This window comes from Euphorbia lathyris, chromosome 3 (genome assembly GCF_963576675.1).
Source record: "Euphorbia lathyris chromosome 3, ddEupLath1.1, whole genome shotgun sequence".
Lineage (NCBI taxonomy): Eukaryota > Viridiplantae > Streptophyta > Magnoliopsida > Malpighiales > Euphorbiaceae > Euphorbia > Euphorbia lathyris.
Genome location: NC_088912.1, coordinates 17,772,019 through 17,793,430, shown reverse-complemented (window position 1 = coordinate 17,793,430; position 21,412 = coordinate 17,772,019). Strand labels below are relative to the sequence as shown.

Genomic DNA, 21,412 nt, shown 5'->3' with positions numbered 1-21,412 from the left:
TTACATTTTTTATCTAAATTTTTTTTACGTAGAATTTTGCCCCCCGCTCCCTCAAATCCTGGATTCGCCACTGGGTTTGGACTCGGGCTATATTAATGAGGGACTTTAAAAATAATTATATATATATATATATATATGAAAATTTATAAGAGAATTCAATTTTAAAAAATTATCTATAATTATGTCGAGTAATAATTTAAATTATATCAAATTAAGTAAATAATTATTTTTAATATATTTTAAGGATTATGATTTATAAATTAGAAGTTTATGAAGTATTTCGGACAAAGTATAAAAAATACTTGTGGTTTGCCGCAAACAGAAGTTTGTAGTTTGAAAGTTTGCATGTAGAGATATGTGGTATGTTTTTTTTACAAAACAAAGTATTTGAAATTACATTGTTAAGTTTTAATAAAAATCAATAACATTTTTATTTTAAATTACATTTACATATTGATAAAATATGGACCCTAAAATTGAATTACCGTTGTGTAAATAAACTTAAATATCAATTTAGTTCATAAACTGTCAAATTAGTAAAAAAAATGAAAAATGTTCACCATTTGATTTATGTTTTCGATTTAACAAGCTGCGTTTGGGGGGCTATGTTTTGCCGATATGTAAGAATATATTTTTTTAAGATAAAAATGTTCTTAGTTGTAATCAAAACTTAACGGTGTAATTTAAAATATTTTCTTTTGTAAATAAAAAATATCACATACCTATATCTGCAAACTTTTAAACGACGGATCTCTATTTGCAAATTGGGCAAACCATGTGTTTTTTTTTTGTACATTTTCTATAATTTTTTAGGGTTTAAAATTTATCAATTGGGGTCTAGAGTTTTTATAATTAGAGTATAAATGCATACTTTATTTGTGATATATATAAAAAATAATGACATATTGAGAATTAATTTTAATAACATGATTTAATATTTTAGAACTAATTAGAATTTTTATGTAGAAAGTCCTTTTATATATATACACACGATAATTTTTTTTCTCATTCATTTTTTAGTTTTTCTCTTTTACTTTTTTTTACTTTCTCTTTTCTTATTTTTCTGTTTTACTTTGATAAAGTAAAATCAATTGATGGATTTTTTAATTATAAAAACATTAAAAACTTATATTGGATATTTCATTTTTTTTGTAGTATATATCTATAAATATTTGGATTTTTAACTTAGTTATGTAAAAAAAAAAAAACAAGATTAATTATTTACATGTTACATTTGTGTTTGAAATCCTACCATGTTTCATTACATTTGTATAAGATCTGTCATTTTTTGTAATCATCTATTTCTTCAAAGCTTTCTGGAAAAAGAATAAGATAACATAAAAAAAAATCAGTTTCAATTACTAATAACAACTCATCAAAATTAATAATCAAAATAAACATTTTTTATTATAAGATGATTACTCACATAAGGTATTTTTTTTTTATCTTCCCAAATTTCATATAATATCGAGACTTTTTCAGACTTATATTGACTATATGATTCCCAACAAAATTTTGCCCATTCACCAACTAGGCGATGGAAGGCATCTCATTCAATTACTCTCACAACTACCGGATTGAATTTTAACCCTTTTGAATTACTTTGTGACTTCCTTCTTCTTTTTCGGAATTTAGCTTGCTATGTTGTGATCCCTCTCGATTCACATAATTCCCCATAATTAATATGCCTACACTTTAGAAGTATATATATATATATATATATATAAAATTGATTATTGAAAAAAGATTAATAACTTCAAATATACCTATATTTTACACATATCATAATTTCTTATATATTAAGAAACTATTGGAAAAAAATTAATAACATCAATTTTATTTCTCTTTTGTGACATAAAATCATTCATTATGATCTTGTCGTGTAAAATTTGGATCAACGTCAAGAACAACATACATTTTAGGGATATCAAATGGGGAAGGTGGAGTCACATTAAATTGCTCATCGTATTCTTGTTCATCAACCACATCATCAATGATAAGTACTTGTTTATTGCCTACAAGAACAACAGACCACTGATGATCAACAAGCCATGTAGAAAAGTTGTTTTGCTTATGTTGCTAATATGAATGGATCCGCATGATGCCTCAATTGATTAAAGTTTACTAAGGTCAAAAACTCATGTTCATCATGTTGGATAGTGCGACTACTATCAACCCACTTACGTTCTAACATAGAAATCTTGAAATCAACATAATCTAGCTCAAGTATTTCTTTGATAACTCTAGAGTAGGACTTTCTCTTCTTAACTAATATTCTGTCCTTTGCACTAGCATATTCTAATGATACAACTACCATTGAAACACCATTATTTTGCATTGTTGATTTTTCATTTTGTCATTTTGTTGCTTTGTGTAAAAAGAATACTCATTGATATTGTACCCTTCAAATGAGGTGACCCAAACTTTACAACCATATGCCAACCATGTCATTGTGTCGGTTACATCATTAGGGATGATGTATAATTTAGACATCACTTGTCCTTAAACCACTTTACAAATCAGATATCACTACAACAAATCATTACTTGTGCCACAGTTAAAATTGTGGCGCAAGTATAACATTTTTGTGGCTATACTATTTAGCCACGAAAATTCAAGATAGATACTCACGTGGAGCAAGTGAGCGTGGCTAGGTAATTGCCACGGAAAAATAATGGTTGTGGCATAAATTGGTTTTTATGCCATGGAAAAATCTGTGGCTAATCGTATCCTTTTGCCACGAGTAAAACCGTGGCAAATGTAAAATACCCGTGACAAAACGTAGCAACCCATGAAAATCAAAATGACTTAGCCACGAGTATAACTGTGGCCAAAATAGAACACTTGTGGCTATAATCTTGTTTAACCACGAGCATAATCATGGCAAATTTGGTCAAATTTTGATAATTTATTTTAAATTTTTATTATTAATTATATGAAACTTTTAGATTGAAGGAAGTATATTAAAATCAGTAAGAACAAAAAAATCACAATTCAAATTTTTTAACAATTCTCAGCGAAAAATAATTTTTTATTAAATAAACATCAATAGCATTTATAAGAGGACTGAAGTGTCATTACATATCATACAAGTCTTTAAAGTATTTAAGATTCGGAAAGTAACACTTTATTTCGTGGAAGAAAGAAGCAGTCTTGATCACATGCACCTTAATGAGCATGTAGAATTTGCTCATTCACCGTTAGATCTAGGCTTATTAGAATCCTAAGGTGGAGATTCAAAGCATCTTGGGGTTTAGATTTAATAAGTCTATATCTAACGGTGAATGAGCAAATTCACTTGCTCATTAAGGTGCATGTGAAAATTCCTGAGAAAGAAATCAAGGAGATGGAGACATCAGAATACTCTACGATCCTCTGAATTACCAATAACTATTGGAGCCAGCCATAGCCACCGAGTCAAAGGAGGATCTTGAAGAAGAACATCCTCCAAAGAGTATCCAGCATAATGCAAAAACACATGAAATGGCTTTTTGGAGAACTCTGTTATAATTCAGGACCAGTTAACTGTACAGGATCGCCACCAGCATATATACTACCAATTGACAAATTACCCTGTAAGAGAGAGAAGAAAATTGAATAATGGTTTTGCATACTTTTAACTTATCCAAAGCATCTTTAGTTCAGTTGTTGGAGAACTGCAATTTTTCTAATTATCAATCTAACACGGGGTGAAGGAATCCCATAGCAAAGAATTTGGTATTTCAAGAGAACTCTTTAACATGTGAAGCAGACCTCAATAAGACTTGTAGCTCCTTCTCCATCCCAGACTATTGATTTGGCAAGACTTTGCATAACCTGAGACAGAGATGCTCCAAGAATTAGAGAGACATTAAAGAAAAACAAAAAGATCGTTTCCATGTTTATAGAAATAACACGATCTTGATATCACGATTCTTCTCCTTGGATATTACAATTTAACCAAAATGAAAAATAATTGCTCCTCAATGAGATACTGAGTAACCATACTATACCTATTAGACCAATACTCCGGTGTCCATTTCTTAGGAAAACCAATACTCCAGTGTCCATTTCTGTATCCATGTCCAAATCTATGTCTTCTGAGTAGCTCATGCAATATAGCCTAAATATAAAGATCAATAGCATTTAATGGGTTCATTAAACACTTCAATATATATATATATATATATATATATATAACAACAACAAACAAGGGGTAAAGAGGCCCTATGATGATATACTTATACTTATTGAACATTTTCATATATTAGTGTCAATTTTATCATTTTCATATACTTATTGAACATTTACATACACCTTCATAAATTTGCACGTTTGAATTAGAATGATGCTATTTCAAGGGCACAGCATCATAGAGGTTATTGTACACAACTTAGGCCATAGAATATAAAAAATTCGTAAATCATATGGCATAAGTATACTCTAACTCTACCAACTCTATTTAATAATAGACATGGATGTTTATATATCCACTTCTTTATGTGTCCATATTTGATATTTTAGCATGCAAAATAAAACATTCCTGCTTAGCCACAGAAACAAAAATATACTCACTGAACTATTAAAAATTATGATAAAGAAAATCCTTACTTGTATATGTGCTAGAGCCGTAGCATCAACGCCATCTCCCAAAAGACTTTCGTATATCTTTTTTGCAGGCTGAATGAAAGCAAGAGTCCATGTTGATAAAGTTAAAAATAAAAAAATAAGAAAAAGCAACAGGAAATAACATATTACAAAATACATGGATTGCCCCATGGGATTCCTCCAACTCAGCATAAGCAAACTTCAGCATCTCTGAATCTGGAGGTGTCCCCAAACCTATAGGAAATTATAGTTTTACATGCTTGCGTAGAGGGGGAATAAAGCCAAATTACAGCATAAATGAGAAAGCAAAAGGCAATTCATGAATAGATTTTGAGTCTTTAAAAACTATGTTGAAAGAAAATAGGCGAAATAAAATTTACCGGGAAGGGCCTTCAAAGCCCGTTGGAAAACCTTGATTGCAGCATCTATAGCACCACTTTTTGCATGCCAAGTAGCATAGTCATACCATATATCAGGATAGTGATACAGATACATCAGGCACTGAAAACAATAAGGAAGCATGTCATTCTACTGTACTGAATAAAAAACAGTTGATCTCGGGATAAACTAAGGTTTCCTAGAATAGGACTAAAGATGTAAACCTTTAACAGAGCATGACTTAAGATGATACATTCAAATGTTATGGCAAACCATATAATTGTCACGAAGTATGAAACCATGTCTATCTAGTCTGCTTTCAATTTAAGAAGTGGAACATTTTCCTATGGTTTGGAAGGAACTGCTGCTTAGTGATACAAAAGTACAGACCATTCTACCCATTGTCTCCAAAAGGTTGAGTTTAACACTGCTTGCAGAAACAGTAGTCTTGTGCATGCATGATATTTATATGGAGTCGCAACTATATAGTAACTTCGGACAAAAATGACACTTGGTTGGCATCTCAATTACTTTTAGACACAACTAGAACCTCAGTCAGAACATAACTTGGTAGAAACACAGAATTCAACAAAAATGATTCGACAAAATTGAAATAATAAAAATGACTCTGAGCACAAATCTAAGCCGGAGATGAAAATGCCTGGGAGCAGAGCGAATTAGAATATATTGCTTATTGCAGAGAGCAAAAGAACAAATGACCTTGCTTTTTTGGGAATTAAACAGATGTATGCATGTTGCCTATGAATGAGTGTTGTAAACTTATTGCTTGATATGAGTTCATCATTTCAAATCAGATGAATGTCATATGTAAACCTCAAAGAATTCACTTCCAAACAAGAGAGCTAACAAAACAGTAGGATCAAGCATTGTTTCCCTAAGATTTAAGATATTTACAAAACCAATATACAAATAAAATAGAATTTGATACAATATATAATGAAATAGAAGTATACACTTACAAGCCAAGCCTTTGAAATTCTCCGTTGGATAAACTAACTCATATTGACAATTTGTCCACAGTGCAATCTGTATCTAGAAAGCAAGAAGCACAAATGCAAGAAAGAAAGAAATGGTCAAAGGAATAAGAAAGCATACATATTAGTAAGATAAGTCAAAGTCCATAATTAACTCATCTAGAATTACAGGGCAGCACCAGAAACCATACGAATATTGGGGATTTCCCTAACCTATTCAAAATCCCTAATCCTAAGCAAAGAAGCGTCCAGTATAAAATATCAGATTAAAGCAAACCCATTCAAAATCCTTAAAATCCATTCAAAATTAAGAGTTAACTCACCTCAATTAAAGAAAAATTCCGCGCTTGCTGTTGCCGCCGTCCAAAACACGAAAGAAAGAGTCCAAATTTTAACAGCTAATGACCGAGTGGTTCAATAGGGGGATGAGACGGCGTTTTTTCCATCAAGAATCATACAGTTAAAGTGATGAGTAAATTGAACTGGTGAGGGTGGGAATAGAGAGATGGGTGAGGTGAAGATCGATCGATCGATCGAGAGAGAGAGAGAGAGAGAGATACAGACTGCTTTTAATTTGAGAGTACATTTGGTAATGAAAAAATGAGAGGGAGAATAAAATGAAATTCCCGCCTACCTTACAAAAAAAAAATTAATTTTATTATTTTACATGCGGAAGTAAAAACTACCCGCCTGTTAATAATGTCTAACTTGATCCAATTTAATAATATTACGAGTAAAATTGTTCTTGGTTGCTAATATTAGGGGTAAAATTGTACCATTTTAAACGTTAAGGGTAAAATTGTTTCTGTCTATAAATGTTAGAGGTATTTTTGCACTTGATTTTTTATATAATTAATGAAAATTTTGTTTACTATGCAAAAACAATTGTACGGATGGAATAAAGAGTTGATTAAGATAAATATAAGGACCTTAAAAACATATATGTAGCATAAGTAATTTTATGCCACATGTAAATTTTTTTTTTCCGTGGCATAAATAGATTTAGCCACGAAAAAAAATTTATCGTGGCAAAAATCGTGGCATAAGTATATTTTTGCCACGAAAAACAATTACTCGTGGCATAAATATATCAAGTAATCTAAAGTTTTTACATGATTCTCTTTTTCCCGTGGCTAAATGGAAATATGCCACGAATTTGGAATTCTCGTGGCATGATTCGTGGTGCAAGTAATGATTTGTTGTAGTGTATTATGCAACTCTATCAAGCTACAGAAGGATATTTATTTCTAAGGAATGTCTTATGCTCATCCAAGTATGGATGAACATCAACAAGAGTTTCCAACACAAAATGCTTTGCCTTTCTCAATATTTTACCACTAATCTCTTTACCAATGGTACCCCTACACTGAAGCCTACCTTCATATCGAGATTTTGGCAATCTGATATCTTGTGCATATGTTTAATATTGAGCACACTATGATTCAACTTCCTTGGTCACTGTTCATTGGATAATAGTAGCTTCAGGTTTGGCCGTATTCATCACTTTCCCTTTTAAGATGAACATTTCTCGTTCAAATGGATACATTTATCTCATACACATTGGCCCACATAGTTTAATTTCATATGAATGACCAAATGAGGCATCACATCAAAAAATGATGGCGAAAAATACATTTCAAATCCACATATTGTCCTAGTTATATCGACTTGCAATTCATCTAATCTTATTAGATTGATCACCTTACTACATATAGTGTTGAAAAAGATACACAGTCTTATAATAGTATATCTCACTTGTGGCGTCAATGAATATGCAATATTCATTGAATTGCAACCAGTAAGAATTATTGCATCAAGACATGACAATCATGAAATTTCATTCTAACTAATTTCAGGACAATCATTGATATAAGTCTAGGGAAATTTGAAGAGTACTTAGAAGGTATATTTAATTCATGCAAAGACTCACAAAATCTAGTTTTCTCCGTCTTAGACAAAGTGTAGCAAGTCGGCAGAAGATGGTAGTGTTTCCCTTTTTCCGCTGTTCTAACTCTAATCGACTCATTTAGCCATATCTCTTTTAACATTCATTGCACCCTTGTTTTGCCTAGCATGTGTCAAAAGGTGTCCCAATAACTGAATCACAAATATTTTTCTCAATATGCATCGCATCTATACAATGTCTAGCTTTCAAATGTTCCCAATATGAAAAATTCCATAATGTTGACATATTCTTATAACCGCTAATTGAATTGCTTTTATAAGGCTTATTGCACACAATTTTAATGTTATTAAGTCGGCCATAAACCTCACTTGCACATAAAGGAAAATGAGCTTTTTTTCTTTGAAAATGATGGTCTAGAGGGAGAAACCTATGATGAGTCATGTATACATCCTTCCCATAGTAGTCTAGATGCATTACTTCTATATGATCCTCACAAATCAGACATGTCATTTCACCCTTTATATTGTACACTGGCAAATTTCTATAAGCTGAGAAGTAATTTATCATACAAAAAATCATGGCATATAAGGTGAATTTGTTTTACTATATACATCAGACATTGAGTACCCTTTATCCCACAATAATTTTATATCTTCAATGAGTGGCGCTAGATACACAACTATGTCGTCTCCTTATGGTTTAGGCCTAAAGATGAGAAGCGACAACATGGTGTATTTGTGTTTTATACACAACCAATGAGGCAAATTCAAGATGGTTAAAAGAATATATTGTTGGTCCCTTATAACGTGACAAGTTAGTTCCAAGGGGGGGGGATAGGAACTATTTAAAATTTTGTCCGTTAAGACTGACTTCTTTTCTTATGAAAAGGTTTACACAGCGTCACTAAGTAGATTTAAGACACAAGCTTAGTCAACTTGTGACTAAGTCTACTTCTTTACTTGAGTCAGGAGATAGCACTTAGAGACTATTCCTGAACTCAGCTTCTTAGTAAACGTAACTCAGCGTGAGTTCTTTACTTAGTCAGTTTTCATAGCAAGCAATATATATTAAAGGAGTTTAAGGGTTAGAAAGATATTACTCAGCAGACTTATCCTGGTTCGGCCTCTCCGCCTACGTCCAGTCCCCGGAACTCGTTCCGAGCTTTTTGAATTCTCTACTGAGCTCTTTAAAGGTAGAGCATGAAACCTTTTACAAATAGAAGCTGAGTATAACAAGAGTACCTTCCTCTATACCTCTACTCACTCCTATATCTACGCTGAGTACTATAACCGAGTACTCAGCCTCTCCTATCAATTCTTCTAGAAATGATAAAGTGTTTGTCCTAAACAACGATTGCTAAGACACTTTAGATGATTGGAAATCACTCTAGACTTTTACACAATAATATGGAAATTGGTGTAAGGTATTTGCTTTGCTTTTCTCACAGAATCTTCGAGTATGAATTTGGTCAGCGTTTCGACTACTTGAAGTTCTGCATCGATTGAAGCAAATGGATGGCCTTTATATAGTGACACTTGAGGCATTTGGTCATTTCGAATTTCGAAATAACCGTTGGAGGGAAACGGCTTCCTGTCGTTGTCACTCTGGGCGTGCTCAGCGTCGTTGGCCAATAGGATTCATGCATCTTCTGTCTTCGTCAGTCTTCAACAGAATTTTTCGACATTTAAGGACAAATCCACGAGACAGCTTTCTGCGCCTTCTGAATTTTTCTCAAAGTAGAAATACTTTGTCTAGAAGTTGAACATTGTCTGTCGCTGTCCAGACTGCTTTGTCGTCCAACTCAGCAGCTTCTACTTGAAGCTTTTGCCATGAAGGCTTCTCGATCCTTCTCTTGCTGAGTCGTCGTTTTAGTTGATACAGCTTCGTTTTGAACTCTTGGGCCGAATGGTCTTGATGTGTTGACTTGGGCTTGACTTCCACTTTATGGGCCTTTGGGCTTTTTTAATCTCAATGTCTTATACACAATTAAACTCAACATTGAACAAACACATTAGTGTAATAAATCAAAGCATTTAAATTTAATGTGTTAGAATATTTTTATCATTACTTAAATAATTTTGTCAAATCAAAATCATGTGGAAAGTTGTTTCAACACATGTCAAGTGTTATATTGGATATTAAGTGTTCCAAATAGGTTCATCGCATCAGTACAAAGACCAAATCTAAGATTTGGAACTTCCTAATCGAACTCCTTAAACTTTTGATTAATGGTTCTCCATAATGGAGAATTGAGTGGATGCCTCACTAACCCATCATTTTTTATTTCTTAAGCATGCCACTGTAATAATTTTCTTTTGTCTTTCGATTAGGAAAAACGACGTCGTTCCACTAAGTGGGACGACATCGTTTTGCCTAATTGAAAGACAAAAAAATATTATGCTTCAGTCCTCTTCTCCTACCTCGCCCTAACGCAAACCAACAGCTCTTGCCCAACATCCATGGCGTTTTTGTTTCAAAGGGGGAAAAATTCTAGAAATCACAACAACAATACATGTGATTTTACTGCTTCCTAGATTTCAGTGGGGGCAAGTGCTCCCATTGCCCCCACTGTAGATCCATCCCTGCTTACCTCAATACCCAGTTTTAAATCTAACAAATAAGCAAACTCTTCCGACTAACTTTTACTTGATCCTCACATTAAAAAAAAAAGAGTTCTTTGGCATCAATTTCTCTTTTTTTTCATATGGAGACCTCCTTTCAAATAGAAAACTAGAGCTTTATTTTGTGTTATCTTCTTTCTTTTTTTACCTCCACCGAATACATACATACATGTTAATAATTGGTATTATTAGTTAATATTTAACTCTATCTATCCCTTTAATTTCTCATTATATCTGCTACCGTTTTTCATTATTATCTTTAACTATAAAAGTAATTTTTTGTTAATATTTTACACAACCTTAATTAATTGTATCACTTATAACCTCGATTAATTATTTTAGGATCCTAATTTCACATATTTACATATGTAAATATAATAATGTATTTTTTTACGGTCGCTATACTATTAGCATATTTGTATTTACCAAGAACAAATATGCTTTTACTACTGTAAATTCACATTACTACTGTCATTCACATTGGTTTCACTCTCAATACTAGTTTTACTCTTCCTACACATTACATAATTGCTATCATATAGTGTGAAGTTGTATCATATATAAGAGGATTCATTCACTCCATTTACGATTGTACTTCACTTTATAATATGTTATTGGGGCTGTTAGAGTTTTGGCGCCAATGTTAATATAAGTTCTTCCAACCCAGCTTAGATGATTCTAGATTTAGCTTCACTATATATATACCAATACATGCTCTTTTATTGATTAACACTTTCATTTCATAACAATCAAAGTTCTTTTTTTTTTTTTGCTTTCTATACGTGTAAATCCGCTTTAAAAAATATTTATTAATAATAAAAATTTAAAATATTATAAGTTTGAATTTTAATTATAAATTTATGTATTTTTTATTTTATAATTATAAATTATTAATATAATAGGTTGATCCAAACTAAACCGTCCTATTTTTATATATCCTAAGCTCACCAAAACTAGGGGGTTTGACAAGCCTAGATTAGACCTAATGCCATTTTACATTTACATAATCGATCCATTTGAAATAGATCAAACGCGTATTTAGGTTTATAAACGGATCCATAACTCGATATATTAATGCCAACTGTCATTTTAAATCGAGTTTTAGTTAGACTAAGTAAAATTTTAAACTATAACTATTAATAATAACCTGAAATTAATTACAGATATAAATGTGAGGTCTAATATTAAGTTATTTTATATGTTAGGAGTATATTTGTGTAACGATATTGTCCCTAATGAGGGTAGAAGACTTGAGCAAGGAACAACTCTAAGAGATGGTGAGTGGGCAAAAATGAACTGAATCTCACACCGAAAATGGAGAGAGAGTGATTGGTGCTATTAGTAAGATGATTATTTTAACACATGTAGACTCGATTTAAAAATGTGAGTCCCAATGTTTTGGATTTGGGTCAATGTGAGTAATATCTACATGGTATTAGACTTGACTATTACAATTGGTATCAAAGTCGACTCTCCACGTATGATGTGTTGGTTCGGGAATGACTCAGGCGGAAAGTGTTAGGTCTATAACGACCCGGTCTAGAATGGATGGTGTTGGGGTAAAAAATGAGCAAGGAACGACCCTAAGGAATGGTAATGAGCGCACGAATGAATTGAATCTCACATTGAAAATGGATAGAGAGTGATTAGTAAGGTGAATTTCTAATACATGTAGACGCGTTTTAAAACTATGAAGCCCAATATGTGTGGATTTGGATGAGAGCAGATAATATCTATATGATATTAGGTCATGCTATTACAATTTTAATTTCTCTAAAAACGTTAGAGACATTTTTTAGCATTATCCCAATAAAAAATAATAAAAGAAGTTATGGTCATGCCTCAAAATTTTACATGAATTAAGGTGATACTTGATAAAACTGAACATTAAGTGTTGAAAAATAATTACTGAATTTTAAGTAGTGAATATTATAAATGCTGAAATTATTAAATAGTGTAACGGTTTGATAAATATTAAAGATTAGTATTAACTTAAAATAATATTTAACTTAAAATTTTAAGTTAAATATTTTTACTACCCATAATGGCTTTCAACCACTATGTCACTCAACTAAAGTGCTTTATAAATAGCTTCCGCACAAAATAAGAAATAGTCTCTCAAAGCAGTGATAAAGGAAGGTTTTTACTACGAAACATACGAGTCCGCATCTGGTGAATTGAAAGGGGGATTCCTCTTTTACTTTATCATTGTTACTGGACCGTCTGGATAATTAGACATTCAACCCATAATCGCAACGATCCAAATGCAAGAACGGAGCTCTACCAACTGAGCTATATCTCCCGGGCCAAGTGGCCAATGCGCTCATATCTTTAAATTGTACAAAACCTACTACCACTACCTTTTTTATAACAAAGCCCTGAACCAAGCATTCTTTTGCTCTGATTCATATGCCTAAAACTCTACTAAGAAAGCGCTGCTTTACGTTTGATCCTATTGCCTAGATAATGCTATGCATTATGAAAGGACTACAAGCTTTTACGTGTAGTTGCTTCACCTGCCTAAGTTCAAATCATGAAACTTCAGGCTATATGTTTAACACATGCAAGTTGAACATTATGCTCTCGACTCTTTGAGATTCCATAAATAAAGTAACAAAATGCATCCAAAACAGAGTAATGTTCTGCTATAACTCGAATAATATAGACCACGAAAAATATGAAGGTAAACCACAATGAAAAACATACTTGCCCCATTAGCATGCATTTAACGGAAGAAAAACCCCATTCAACATCTCTCATAATGTGTAGGTAGAAAGCAAGAGTCGATTTTTTGGCGAGGCCTATCATCATGCTCTTAACAAGTGAGACCATCATTTTTTACACTACTTCAAACTCCACCTGCTGGCTTAAACTCTCCACACTAACTAAAGTTTTTAAGTTATGTTATCAAATAAATTAATAATCAAGAGACATTTAATATGTTAATTTTAAGTGCTAAAGTATGTTATTTTTTTTTTTTTTTTTGGTAGAAAAGGAAAAGAAAAATGAATAACAACAAACTACCCAGGAATTAGCCTAGGGAAGCTAACCCCAATCCTATCTTCTAAGAGAAGATGAGAGATGAAACTAGGGGAAACAGGAAGGGTAGTAACGCCTAACGTCCCTTCATGGCCCGCCGCCGCCAAGCGATCAGCAACACGATTCTGCTCTCTAAAAATGTGTCTGAACTCTACGAACTCAAAGGAGGAGCAAAGCCTTATAATAGCTTTGATGAGGTTGCGACTGTTAAGACCCATAGAATGATTCTCAGAAATCATTTTGATTGCTTCCAAATTATCAGACTCCACAGAGAGCCTCTTAACACCCAGCCTTTTAGCAAGATTGATTCCAGTAAGAATAGCCCAGAGCTCCGCAGAAAAGGAAGAACCCAACCCTAAATTCTGGGAGAACCCAGAAAGCCAGACGCCCCCTACATCTCTAAGCACACCTCCAGCCGCAATCTTACCGTTACTGAGGCAGGAACCATCAGTATTCAGCTTCACAACCCCCTCTCTTGGCCTGCTCCATCCCACGAGATGGACATCACAACACTGAGAGGCTCTGGCAAGGGACTCTCCTTTGAAACTATCGATAATAGAGAAAAGTTTTTTCGAGAAGAAATCAGCTAAGTTTGTCATAAAAACAGTTTTATCTCCAAAAATCTCCTCGTTTCTCCATTTCCAAACTTGGTGACAGATAATAGCAAAGAAAATGTCACCATGCTCCATGTATGGAAGCAACTTTCCTCTAACACCATCAGAGAACCAGTCGACCTCAGAATGTGCCATGAAGGAAGAGAAAATATGGTGTGGGAGAATTTTCCTCCAAACCTCTTTACTATTAGAGCAATCTCTAATACTCTAATATGTATAGTAATTTCTTTTTTGTATTTTTACATGCAATTGCCTCTAATGCCAGTTAAAGATGAACCTAGAAAGTCACACACTTATAAGTTGTCTGTATCAAACTTTAGTTAAATTAAGGTAGAAAGATTTTATTGGATGAGGAATCATCTAATAAAGAAATCCAACATGCTGAACCAATACAAATTGATCAGCCAGATGAGCCTACCAAAACAACAGATATCATCACTCCAACTCTTAGGAGGTCTGAAAGGGTTTCACATCCTCCTGATAGGTATGGTTTAATTACTGACCACGAACAAGAGTTATTTGTTTTTGGTAGTACTGACTATCCTGATGATCCAGTTACTTATGAAGAAGCAGTATGTGATACTGAATCTTCTAAGTGGTTAGAAGCAATGCAAAGTGTGATGGATTCCATGTATAAGAATGAAGTTTGGGAACTTGTTACTCCACCTGAAGGAATTGTTCCTATAGGTTGTAAGTGGGTATTCAAACGCAAACTGAATTCTGAAGGAATTGTGGATACTTATAAAGCAAGGCTTGTGGCAAAAGGTTATCGCCAACGGGAGGGAATTGATTTTGAAGAAACATTCTCACCCGTAGCTATGTTTAAAAGTATTCGAATAATCTTATCTATTGCAACACACTTTGATTTTGAGATTTGGCAAATGGATGTCAAAACTGCATTTCTCAATGGATTTCTTGAAGAAGAAATCTATATGGAACAACCAAAGGGTTTTATATCCAAGGAAAGTTCTCAAGTGTGTAAGCTTAAGAGATCCATTTATGGACTTAAGCAAGCTTCAAGGAGTTGGAATAAAAGATTTGATGAAGCCATACAGGGTTATGAGTTTGTCAAAAATCTTGATGAGCCATGTGTTTACAAGAAGGTTAGTGGGAGAGCTATCACTTTCCTTGTCTTGTATGTTGATGATATTTTGTTAATTGGGAATGACATTGGTATGTTAACTAATGTTAAGGTCTGGTTATCCTCTACCTTCTCTATGAAAGATTTGGGAGAAGCCGCCTATATTCTTGGTATTAAGCTTTATAGAAATAGAGCTAAAAGAATATTAGGGCTATCTCAAAAACTCTATTTGGAGAAAATTCTAAAGAGATTTAGAATGGAAGACTCCAAAAGAGGATTGATACCTGTTAGACATGGTTTGCAACTCTCCACAGAGCAATCACCCAAGACTCCAGTGGAGAGAGCAGAAATTGCCAAGATTCCTTATGCTTCTGCTATAGGAAGTCTAATGTATGCTATGTTGTGTACAAGACCAGATATTGCATTTGCTGCCAGTCTAACAAGCAGATATCAATCAAATCCAGGTATGGCTCACTGGATTGCTGTTAAGGCTATCTTTAAGTACTTGAGAAGAACTAAAGATATGATCTTAACATATGGAGGAGGTGATCTATTAATTGAAAGCTTTACAGATTCTAGCTTTCAATCAGATAAGGAGAAGCTTATATCCACTTAAGGATATGTGTTTACATGTAATGGAGCTGCAGTTGTTTGGAAGAGTTCTAAACAAGATACTGTAGCTGATTCCACTACTGAGGCTGAATATATTGCTGCCTCAAGTGCCGCTAAAGAATTAGTGTGGTTGAAGAACTTTATCACCGAACTTGGTGTGGTTCCTTCTATTGTTAGTCCAATCCCTTTGTATTGTGATAACAATGGAGCGATTGCACAATCCAAGGAACCAAGGTCTCACAAGAACTTCAAACACGTGCTTAGGCGGTATCACTTAATCAGAGAGATTGTTGGACGAGGAGATATCTCGGTGCAGAAAATAGCATCAGTTGATAATCCAGCTGATCCATTTACTAAGCCAATGACTCAGTCACAGTTAGACCATCATCTTGAGAAGATAGGTCTTAAATATTGTACTGAATGGCTCTAGTGCTAGTGGGAGATTGTAAGTGTTGTATGCCCTAGGCCATTCCTTTTGTATATTTTACAGTGTGAATTTTGTATCCAAAGTTAATAAAATATGTATTCATGTGTAATTATTTGTATTGTTTAATTACTTAATGAATATATATTAGTCCAAAGATTATTTACAAAGAGATAATATTATTAAGAGTTAATAATAATGAGATATATTTCTTTGGTAAAATAATAATCTTAAATGTTCATAGTCGGTGGATAATGAATTGGACACTCATCTATCCTTAGACTATCACCTCTATTTATTTTCTTGATTAGTATGAGATATTAATCAGAAACAGAAAATCTCATTTTGTTTGATATGTTGATATCAGAATAAATATGTGGACATTCGAAGAGGCGAATGGTTCGAACTGTGACGTTAGATAATAATTGCACAAAGGTTTACTCCTAGTCAACATAATTATTATCTAGGTCATAATAGTGCATATAGTCCTTTAACTTGGGGAAACTTAGTTGTTCTTACGCAGGTAATTATAGTTTGTTCCTGCTTTGTACTAGGATCTTAATTCTGGTAATCCGGCAGTGAATCGCTATAGTTAGTTGTGTAGTGTAACAAGAGTTTGCTAATAGAGGATTCATTACTCTAAGTAAATAGAGATAAATCCTAAGATAGTTATTGATTGGTTTTTTGATGGAATGAGTTCCTGGCCAAGACAATAAGACTCACCTTATGAGAGAAGTATCAAAGAATGGTTCTTTGATAAGAGTCTTATTTTATCAAAGACTTAATCAATATTTCTTAGTATTTTGACGATTAGAGTTTGACACTTTGTGACTCTAGTCAAGATCGGGATTTTTAATGAAAGGACTTTAGTGCAAGGAATTGAATTCATGACATACTTACTAAGAGTTAGTATTATGCCTCTAATGCAGTTAAAGATGAAGCTAAAAAGTCACACACTTATAAGTTGTCTTTATCAAGTTTTAGTTAAATTGATTAATTAAAAGTGTTTTAATTAATTAATTAACACAATTGAATATGTCAATGGGATTGACAAAACATTCTAACACTGTTTGATATTCAATTGAAATGAGGAAATTATAAATAATTATTCTTGCTCAATTTAAGTTGATGGCTTTTTCAGAATACAATAGTCAAGTGTTGACTGTTGGAATTTAGGGGTGTTTTAAATTAGCTCCTCTAAGATTTTGTTAAAGGACATACTTTTTTTTTTTGGTAAGAAGGGAAGAAAAAAAAACAAACAAACAAAAACCTAACCCGAGATCAGTCTAGGAAGACTGACCCCAATCCTATCCTCAAGAAGAGAAGGTAACAGAAAAGAAGGAGGAACGGAAAGGACATACTAATAATTAATTAAGTGGTTAATTAATTATTATTATATATATTTATAATAATAATATAATATAATTAATTATTATATATATAATAATAAGATTTATTTTTATTATTATTATATTTAATATTTTTTTTTTTGGTAGAAAAGGAAAAGAAAAACGAATAACAACAAACTACCCAGGAATTAGCCTAGGGAAGCTAACCTCAATCCTATCTTCTAAGAGAAGATGAGAGATGAAACTAGGGGAAACAGGAAGGGTAGTAACGCCTAACGTCCCTTCATGGCCCGCCGCCGCCAAGCGATCAGCAACACGATTCTGCTCTCTAAAAATGTGTCTGAACTCTACGAACTCAAAGGAGGAGCAAAGCCTTATAATAGCTTTGATGAGGTTGCGACTGTTAAGACCCATAGAATGATTCTCAGAAATCATTTTGATTGCTTCCAAATTATCAGACTCCACAGAGAGCCTCTTAACACCCAGCCTTTTAGCAAGATTGATTCCAGTAAGAATAGCCCAGAGCTCCGCAGAAAAGGAAGAACCCAACCCTAAATTCTGGGAGAACCCAGAAAGCCAGACGCCCCCTACATCTCTAAGCACACCTCCAGCCGCAATCTTACCGTTACTGAGGCAGGAACCATCAGTATTCAGCTTCACAACCCCCTCTCTTGGCCTGCTCCATCCCACGAGATGGACATCACAACACTGAGAGGCTCTGGCAAGGGACTCTCCTTTGAAACTATCGATAATAGAGAAAAGTTTTTTCGAGAATAAATCAGCTAAGTTTGTCATAAAAACAGTTTTATCTCCAAAAATCTCCTCGTTTCTCCATTTCCAAACTTGGTGACAGATAATAGCAAAGAAAATGTCACCATGCTCCATGTATGAAAGCAACTTTCCTCTAACACCATCAGAGAACCAGTCGACCTCAGAATGTGCCATGAAGGAAGAGAAAATATGGTGTGGGAGAATTTTCCTCCAAACCTCTTTACTATTAGAGCAATCTCTAAGAGCATGGCACAAAGTCTCAACATGGCCTCTGCATCTACTGCAAGCTCCAGAATCAGCCAAGTGCCTTCTGTGCCTATCCGAATTAGTAAGAAGCCTGTCCTTAACGCCCAGCCACAGGAAACTCCTAATACGGAAAGGAACTTTAAGGGTCCAAATCGAATTCCACACATCCGAGGGAGGATCAGATCTAAAGAGAGAGAAAGCTTCAAAGGCCGATTTGCAAGAATAAACTCCATTGTTAGTCAGCGCCCAACAGTGCCTATCCAAGTCGTCCTCTTGATTACTCACCTTCACTCCCCGCATTCTAAGGAGAGTCTCAAGGCTAAAGAAAGTATCAAACTTTGACCAGATCCAGTTGCGTATATCACTAAGCGGGGGGGAAGAACACACCTCAATTAACGGTTTATCCCCAATCCAGTTATCAAACCAGAAACTAATGGACTTACCATTCCCCACCTCCAGGCCAACTCCCAAGCAGAACTCATCAAACACAGCACTAAGTCCTTTCCAGAGGAAGGAACAATTAGCAACTCTCTCTTTCGGGCCCCCGAAGATTTTGTCTTTCCGATACTTACCACAAAGGAGGCGAACCCAAAGAGAGGAGGGGTTTTGCCACATACGCCAAAGGAGTTTCATTAATAAAACTTTATTATTGTCCTTTGCTTTCCTAATACCCAGACCCCCAGAATCTTTAGGCTGGCAAACCTCACTCCAAGGCACAAGATGGATCTTCCTGTCCTCCGCAGCTTCCCCCCACAGGAACCTACGGTTAATCTTGTCAAGATCATTAAGCACAGGATCCGGAAGCTTACAAGCCTGCATGATGTGATTGGGAGCAGCACAATTAACAGATTGAATTAACGTGAGGCGGCCAGCGAGAGACAGAGTCTTGGCTTTCCAAGTGGCACACTTCGAATTAGCTTTATCCAAAGTCTCTTTGAAGGAGCCTTTAGACACACGCTCACTATGGAGGGGAACGCCCAGATACTTCCCAAGAGAATCAGTAAGAGGAATACCTGAGAGATCACTTAATCTCTTACAGACTCTCTGATTCATATTCTTAGAGCACATCATCCTAGATTTCTGGATATTAAGCTTCTGCCCAGAGGCCGAACAAAAACAATCCAGAATATCCATAATGACTCTCAACTGCTCCTCATTACCCTCAAGAAAGATAAGGACATCATCTGCAAAGAATAAGTGAGTCACCTGGGGACAGAAGCTGTTGATCGCCACAGGGTGGAAACTCCCATTATCAATCGCATCCTGAATCAGGTGAGAGAGCCTCTCCATAGCAATAACAAAAAGGAAAGGGCTCATAGGATCCCCCTGACGGATTCCTCTGCCCGGGGAAAATTCCTCCGACATATCCCCATTGACCATAACTTGAAACATAGGAGAAGAAATACATACCTTAATTAAACTTCTCCAGCTGTCCGGGATTCTAGCTCTCTCAAGGCTCTCCATCAAGAAATCCCAATTAATTCGATCATAGGCCTTCTCTAAATCCAGCTTCAGAGCCACAATGTCTTTCCTCCCCTTCCTAATCTTCATCGTGTGGACCATCTCTTGGGCGATCACCACATTATCCATCATTTGTCTACCAGGCACAAAGCTACCCTGATTCTGACAAATGATCGCAGGAAGAATGCCACGGATTCTATTAGCCACAATCTTTGTAACAGTTTTGTAAAGAACATTACAAAGACTGATAGGTCTCATATGCAAAAAGGAAGAAGGCTTATCAATCTTAGGAATCAGAACCAGGAGGGTTCTATTAACCAGCTCAATATCCTTCGAACCACTGAACACCCCCAAGACAAAATTATAGATGCCTTCCTTCACTACATCCCAATGCTTATGGTAAAAGCCCGCCGGAAGACCATCAATCCCAGGAGCTTTAGAAGCCCCAATGCTGAAGATAGCTTGGTCAATCTCTTTTCGGGAAATAGGTTGAAAGGCCTCCTGACTACAATCCTCACTGATTAAAGGAAATGTAGCAATAGAGTGAGCCCTCTCCAAAAGAACAGGTTCCTCTTTGAACAGCTCTCTGTAGAAATCCAGGGCTAAGTTCCGAATAACCTCATCTTCATAAACCCAATCACCATTAGAATCCTTAATGGCCTCAATTCTATTTCTCTACCTTCTGATCAGGGTAGAGAGATGGAAGTATTTGGTATTATGATCCCCATCTCTAATCCAGGACTTCCGAGACTTCTGGAACCAAAGGAACTCCTCCTGCCTAAGCACAGCCTCCAGCTCCTTCTGAAGGGTTCTGAGGAGGCCCTCAAGGCTATGATCAAACCTCCCCTCCAACCTGTGTTGAATGCCCTCCATCCTCTTTAATAACTTGTTATTCCTTCTGATAATATGCCCAAACACATTCCTATTCCACCCCTGCACCTTATTCCTGAACCCTTCAGCAGCTTGCAGTACATACGAATGAGGTCTCCAACTCTCATGAACGAACTCTTTAAACTTAGGATGGGACTCCCAAGCCAACTGATACCGGAACGATCTCTTACCCCTAGGATGCTTACCTCTCAAAAGTCTAAACAAAATAGGACAATGATCCGAATGACGGAACGGGAGGTTCAACACAGAGCACTCGGGGAAGGAAGTTAGAGCTAAAACATTAGCGTAGACTTTGTCCAATCGAACAAAAGTATTATTACGCTTCCAAGTGAATTTATGACCAGAAGCCCCCAGATCGGAAAGCCCACATAAATCCATACTATTCTTGTGATGCAGACAGCGATTAACATAATGATTGGATCCCCCTCTCTGATCAC

At 34.9% G+C, this 21,412-nt stretch overlaps 1 protein-coding gene across 5 annotated transcripts; it reads right to left on the bottom strand.

Moving 5' to 3' along the window:
* Nucleotides 1-3,354: 3,354 nt before the first annotated feature.
* Nucleotides 3,355-6,566, bottom strand: LOC136224861 (cleavage stimulation factor subunit 77-like). 5 transcript variants are annotated; one of them, XM_066013291.1, is made up of 8 exons: nucleotides 6,284-6,564; nucleotides 5,946-6,012; nucleotides 4,968-5,088; nucleotides 4,745-4,821; nucleotides 4,591-4,659; nucleotides 3,993-4,102; nucleotides 3,754-3,816; nucleotides 3,355-3,573 (listed from the first exon to the last, which is right to left on the bottom strand). In XM_066013291.1, exons 3-7 carry the CDS (start codon nucleotides 5,080-5,082, stop codon nucleotides 3,789-3,791), a joined length of 399 nt encoding a protein of 132 aa, XP_065869363.1. In that variant the 5' UTR covers nucleotides 5,083-5,088; nucleotides 5,946-6,012; nucleotides 6,284-6,564; the 3' UTR covers nucleotides 3,355-3,573; nucleotides 3,754-3,788. The 5 variants fall into 5 exon arrangements, 3 of the variants coding, with proteins under 3 accessions (XP_065869363.1, XP_065869362.1, XP_065869364.1); XM_066013290.1 differs by having other exon boundaries at nucleotides 5,946-6,018; nucleotides 6,284-6,563; XR_010686652.1 differs by lacking the exon at nucleotides 3,993-4,102 and having other exon boundaries at nucleotides 4,738-4,821; nucleotides 5,946-6,018; nucleotides 6,284-6,566.
* Nucleotides 6,567-21,412: the final 14,846 nt, after the last annotated feature.

Bases quoted from the DNA above. Each gene is read 5' to 3' on its own strand.
- LOC136224861 (XM_066013291.1), bottom strand. From the start codon at position 5,082: ATGTATCTGTATCACTATCCTGATATATGGTATGACTATGCTACTTGG. The intron at 4,822-4,967 runs GTAAATTTTATT...AATTTCCTATAG, and splicing joins GGCTTTGAAGGCCCTTCCCG to GTTTGGGGACACCTCCAGAT. The intron at 3,817-3,992 runs GTATAGTATGGT...TCTCTGTCTCAG, and splicing joins CCGGAGTATTGGTCTAATAG to GTTATGCAAAGTCTTGCCAA.